Source organism: Cyphomyrmex costatus, unplaced genomic scaffold, assembly GCF_001594065.2.
Source record: "Cyphomyrmex costatus isolate MS0001 unplaced genomic scaffold, Ccosl1.0 scaffold51, whole genome shotgun sequence".
NCBI lineage: Eukaryota > Metazoa > Arthropoda > Insecta > Hymenoptera > Formicidae > Cyphomyrmex > Cyphomyrmex costatus.
In genome coordinates, this window is record NW_017279354.1 from 148,075 (window position 1) to 154,268 (window position 6,194).

Below are 6,194 nucleotides of genomic sequence, written 5' to 3' on the forward strand. Positions count from 1 at the left end.
ATTATGTCACATAGTATAAAAACATATGCTGCATTTCTTTATTACAAACTTTAAGTATAATTAATGTCAGTATTAAAAATATTTTGAGTTTAAATTATATATCATATAAAAAAATTTAATATATTATTATATGTAAGATTTCTTATTGAATCTTTGTACTAAACTTGTAAGAAACGTTTAAAATAGCAAAAAAATTTTTATGTGCAATAATTATAATATTTGTAAAAATTTGAATATATTTTAGGGACTCCATGTAAGCGGGCAAATTGAAATCATTTGTCAAGAATTTAAGAATATTTCTGAGAATATTCTTTATTGTGGATCTTCCATATCGTCATTGGGAATGCTAGTCGAGAGACACAAAAGAGTCATTTCTTTTTCCGAGAACATGGAACGGCTCTTCTCTTTTATTGCATTAATGCAAGTTGTTTGGAATACCTTAGTAATTTGCTGTCTAGGATGTCTCTTCATAATTGTAAGTATTATAATAAATGCGTGTGCAATGTTTTGATAGATGTCATATATTTTACTCATTTTTATTTATTGGTATTTAGTCTTTTCACAACGAGACTAGTATTTTCGAATTAATGAAAATCGGTTTTGCTTACTTTGCCATAGCGATGGAACAATTTATTATTTGTTGTGCCGGAGAATATCTTACCTACAAGGTGAGCAGGAGTGATTACCTGTAAATATATAATTTTTTAGACATAATAATGCTATATAATATAAAAATGATAACAATATATATTATTATTTTTTAATAAAAATATTTTGGTGAGGTATTATTTCAGGTAACCAATTTCTTAAGTAACATTGTTTTTAAATTTTCTGATCATATAATATTTTTAAAAGAAATGACAACATATTTTATAATAAAATTATGTAGTTTCTGTATTTTAAAAATAAAAGTAAATATAGAATTAGTAAAGAATTTCTGACACATTTTCAGTAGAAGGACCGATTATAATCAGTTCTTACATTTAAAGCCGTCTCTTAAGTACAGTTATAAATCAGAAATAATCTAATTTAAAAGGAATCTTAATCTTTAAAATAACAACAAATAAAGAACTTCAAGGCTAATGAGATTCAACGCGAGACATGGGAGGTAAATTATAAAATTGTCATAAATGTCATGAATTAATCACAGAGCCGTATAAGCATCTTAAGGTATCACGTGAGACAGCTTGAAATAAGAACCGATTATGAATACCGGCCTACATTTTCACAATGTGAATAGAAAAATATTTTTGTGAAATTTGACAAATAAAAATAATCACAAAAAATCCTCTATATATGCATCATTTTTAGGGCAAATTAATTGGTAGTGCAACATATGAAATGCTATGGTATGATATGTCGTTAAATCACAGTAAAATTATATTGTTTATAATAATGAGATCACAAAAACGACTGGCGATCACGGCAGGAAGAATGATGGATATGTCATTCGAAACTTTTACGAATGTAATATTTTAAATCTTTTGGATATCTAATAATTAATTTTATTCTACTTACAAATTAATTTTAGGATCTGCTGCTACATGTTTCCATGTGAATATAATTTGTAGACCAAATTTAATTTTTTAACTTGAATTTTTTAGATTATGAAGGCATCAGCATCGTATATATCCGTTTTAATTGCTATGTATTGACATCAACAAAATAGTATGATATTTATTCTCTGAAATTATATCATAGTTAAGTTAAAAATGTTTATAATGATCCAAGCAGAATAACAATAATTATCATAACATCAAAATGATCATCAAAGATCATTATTCATTTGCGATTTATTTTAATGTCATTTTGATGTTATTTTGATAGTTATATTATCATAACTTATTGTTTTTTACTTGATAAATTAGATTGTTAAATTGTCATATTAAGCTGGTGACTGTTACTTCTTAATTATCAATTAATAAAATATAAAAATTTGAACTGTATTTAACAGAGAAACACTATTATTATAAATGCAAATAATCTTATGCATAAAAGTTTATTATTATCATTATTATTATTATTATTATTATATCCCTTCAGCACCACCCTGATATTTTCGATCATAGTTTATACTTTTACAATTGTAAAATTTTTGACAATAAGTTTTTACTATAATAAAAATTGCATTGTGTTTTATTAAGTTTTTATATATTGAAATCTGAACAAGAATTTTGAGAAAACGTGATATCGATTTTGTTTTAAAAGACACAAAATGATGCTGGAGGATTATGTTTATTATTGTTTAAAAATTAAATATGCTTTTCATATTTTCCGAGCGAGTTTATAATATAATTTATAAATACATTCCTCTCTAAAACTAAAGAAAATTATTCAGTTATTATACTTCCATTCGTAGAGTTTCTTTATTTTCCCTTTACATTATTTTTTTCAAGAATTATAGGTTAAATGGCATAATTATGCACTTATGTTTATTAGAATACCTTATGTATAATCACAATTATATTATTATCATTGTATTTTTGATGATTACCGCAATTGATAGGAAATGCGTAGATACTTGTTTTTTCTTGATGATATATTGTTACCACGGAAACAAGCGCAAAAACCATCCCTTAGACTGTTTTTTTTTTACTGTACACGTATATCTTAGTTTTCTTTTGCATTAACAGAGTATAATATTACGGTCGGAAAACGCGTTATTAGATTGCTAATGAAATTATAGGATGTTCATATAAATAATGAGTTCTGTCTTGTTTTATCGTCGTACTATGCGAGGTAACAGCGATTGATCCGTGTTCTTCTGAGGGGGGATGCATTATGTGGGGATGAAATGGACAGTGCACTCTCAGTTTCTTGTCAAACGGGTACACCGGGTACGTCTATATTGATCTTCATTTTCTTTTTTGATAGTGTAGGCGAAGGATATAATGAGTACTGTCAGCCCGGCGGTGAAAATTGGCCTTCGATTCCTTGGCATATGGCCAAATGTATCATATTCTACTACTTATTGGTTGAGCTTTATGTCGAGTATGTTGGTTATACAATACTTCCAATATTTATACATATTTGAACACTTGAGTATGAGCGAGCTGTCAAATCTTGTTGATGGGCTGCCTATGACTCTTGACTATAGTTTGACATTTTTTAAATTAACAAGTCTGTGGATCCAACGTCGGTAAGATATTATTAATTAATAGGAGTCTGGTGATCCATGCTGAACTTTTTGTTCAGGCAATGATATTTTAACTATAAAAAATAATATAATTATACAATGATTTTTCGTATATGTGAATACTTAATTATAATTTATGTCATATTGGTATGTTACCTTTTCTGTGTTATTATATAATACATTTTATAATGTATTTTATATAATCATGATTTTTAAATACATATCTAATATAATACATTTTATTATATATATATTTTTTATGTACATTATATATGTGTACATTATAATGTATATATGTATAATGTATATTGCATTAATAATTTTTGTAATTTTTAAAAACCATTAATATACATGTTATATGATAAATATAACCAAAACAAACAGAAACACCTTACTGGGCACTGATGATCCATGCGATGTAGCGATTAAGTTATTTAAAACCGGACTCTCACAATATTTGTTAACATACAGCGAAGTAATACAATTTTGCTCAATTATTATCTCCAGAAAATGAGATTCCTTTTTGTTATCCTAACATATATTTTAGATGCGATAGTTTTTCTCTCAAATATAAAATTACATACCATCTAAATGTTATTTTAAACATTGATGCGTATAATATTAATGGTTTCTTGCAAAACAGTGTTTTTTCTAAAACATTTAACGAAATAAATAAAATATTGTATAGAAGTCTTCATAAAATTCTTGCTACTATGGATAATGATTGGCGTGAGTGCATCAATACTGATCATCATTTGTATATAATGACAATTAAAGCGAATATTTCGCATTTTATATCTAATGCTTTATTGAGCTTTACTGCCATCGTTGCCGCACTTTACTACTTAGGGGAATACGCAATACGTTTCATATTTCTAATCGAAGATTATAATGATACTTCAAGACAGCTTCCTTTAAAGGTGCAATTTCCTTTTGAAACTCAACAATCGCCGATGTTTGAACTTTTTGCTGGGACAGTATTTTTACATGTGATGTTACACGTGTGCACTGTCGCTATTCTAAATGGATTGATTTTTACCTTGGTAATTTATATTTTTTTTACATATTTGCCTGTGTTTTTTATTTATTTGTTTTTTAATATCAAAGAAATTTATAACGCAATGTTATAATATAATAAAGCCTATCATATCAAATTTTTGCTTTTAATTTATTAACTTAGTTCTATGTGGACTATGCCATTTCTGTCTACAAAAACTTTATAGCAAAATGTCATTATTAAAAACATTTTAAAATAACTATTGTAATGTATTATATAAAAGTATCTTATGTCTATATACTTGAAACACATTCTTTATGGTAATAATTTTCCTTACATGTAGTGATTGTAATGTTTGCAAAACTTGAAGTATATTTTAGGTGCTACACATAAGTGGACAAATTGATATAATATGTCATGAGTTCAAAAATATTTCCAAAAACACTATTCTTCATGAACCTTTTGTACCTTCATTTGGAATGTTAATCGAGAGGCATAACAGAATAATTTCATTTTCTAAGAACATCGAAGAACTCTTCTCCTTCATTGCATTGATGCAAGTTGTTTGGAATACGTTAGTCATTTGCAGTATAGGATTTGTCTTCATAGTGGTAAATACTAATAAATACATTTTCTGGTATTATATACATATATCTTTTATCTTTTTTTTTTTATTATTTGTCAAACTAGTCTATCCATAATGAAGCTGGTGTCTTTGTATTAGTGAAAACCGTTTTTGCTTATTGCGTCATAATGATTGAAGCCTTTGTTATTTGCTTTGCTGGAGAACATCTTAGCCTCAAGGTGCGTATTTAAAAGTCGTAATCAAAAGTACATTATTTTTAACACAACATAATTGTATTAATATGAAAGATAATCGTGATTGACTCGTATGATTTTTAAAATCATAATTGTATTATTTTGATAATAAAAATGTTTGATATTATTTTCTAATAAAAATATTTTAATGTGTTGCAATATATTGTACATATAGTATTATTTAAGAAAATAAAATTCAAATTAATCTTTTTTATTTTATATTAATTATATTAAAGAGAATTATATTTTTTGGTACACTGTAATATTATGATAATGTGTAATTTATCTCTTGTAATGAAGAGTACTAAAATTACAAAATTATCAATAAATTTTTTATTACAACTAGACCTCCTATATTTTAATAATACAAAATATTTTCATGAAAAATTTTAATATTGTTATAAAAATTATTCTTGTAACGTCTGTAGTTTTGTCACAAAAAATGTTTTTGTCACAAGAATTGAATAGAAAAAATAAGCTAATCAATTTGAAATTATTTGTAATCCTTTTTAGGGCAATTTAATTGCAAATGCAACATATGAAACACTGTGGTATGAAATGCCAGTAAATACAGAAAAGATTGTAATGTTTATAATAATGAGGTCTCAGAAACGACTGACGATCACGGCAGGGAAAATGATAGATATGTCATTTGATACTTTTACACATGTAATTTTTTAAAATTTTTAAATAGTTCGGGCACTTCATTTTACTTTTTTTTATTTATTTTATTTATTATATTAACATTTTTTTAAACACTTTTCCGTTTTACATAGTCATGTCTTATAATTTAAATAAAATCTTTTATAATTTTTTTAGATCATGAAGGCATCAGCATCTTATATATCTGTTTTAAATGCTATATATTGATATTATCAAGAATTAATTTTTTAAAATTATAATATTATTTACATAAGTCATAAGTTAGAAAGTATATGGAAACAGAATTAAGAAAATCTAAATGTTATTATCACATTTAATTATTTTTTAAACTATTAGTTATAATACATATATTACATAAGTTGTATTTTTGTTATATAAACAATTAACTTAATTAGAAATAATTCCTTCTTTTTGGAGTACTATTATTTATTTTTAAAATGACATATATGTTATATCTATGTCATATGTTAGTGGACACTGTCTTTTAATAAAAACCAAAGAATAGCATATTCAATTTGTATGAATATACATATTTTGTATCTAATTTATTAATTTTATTGATAATGTCTTCTGTCCAAC

The 6,194-nt window shown here is 25.3% G+C and overlaps 2 protein-coding genes across 2 annotated transcripts; both read left to right on the forward strand.

Moving 5' to 3' along the window:
- The first annotated feature begins 388 nt into the window (after positions 1-388).
- On the forward strand, positions 389-1,655 carry LOC108778721 (putative odorant receptor 92a). The gene is made up of 4 exons (XM_018545973.1): positions 389-475; positions 555-668; positions 1,312-1,467; positions 1,605-1,655. The coding sequence occupies exons 1-4, from the start codon at positions 389-391 to the stop codon at positions 1,653-1,655; spliced, it is 408 nt and encodes a 135-aa protein (XP_018401475.1).
- A 1,139-nt stretch (positions 1,656-2,794) lies between these two features.
- On the forward strand, positions 2,795-5,822 carry LOC108778722 (odorant receptor 13a-like). The gene is made up of 6 exons (XM_018545974.1): positions 2,795-2,991; positions 3,951-4,179; positions 4,514-4,744; positions 4,824-4,937; positions 5,466-5,621; positions 5,772-5,822. Exons 1-6 carry the CDS (start codon positions 2,795-2,797, stop codon positions 5,820-5,822), a joined length of 978 nt encoding a protein of 325 aa, XP_018401476.1.
- The last annotated feature ends 372 nt before the right edge of the window (positions 5,823-6,194 follow it).

Excerpts from the sequence above, each read along its gene's own strand:
- LOC108778721 (XM_018545973.1), top strand. The coding sequence starts at position 389 with ATGGAACGGCTCTTCTCTTTTATTGCATTAATGCAAGTTGTTTGGAAT. Across the intron at positions 476-554 it reads TAGGATGTCTCTTCATAATT|TCTTTTCACAACGAGACTAG; the intron begins GTAAGTATTATA and ends ATTGGTATTTAG. Across the intron at positions 669-1,311 it reads GAGAATATCTTACCTACAAG|GGCAAATTAATTGGTAGTGC; the intron begins GTGAGCAGGAGT and ends CATCATTTTTAG.
- LOC108778722 (XM_018545974.1), top strand. The coding sequence starts at position 2,795 with ATGGACAGTGCACTCTCAGTTTCTTGTCAAACGGGTACACCGGGTACG. Across the intron at positions 4,180-4,513 it reads ATGGATTGATTTTTACCTTG|GTGCTACACATAAGTGGACA; the intron begins GTAATTTATATT and ends AGTATATTTTAG. Across the intron at positions 4,938-5,465 it reads GAGAACATCTTAGCCTCAAG|GGCAATTTAATTGCAAATGC; the intron begins GTGCGTATTTAA and ends AATCCTTTTTAG.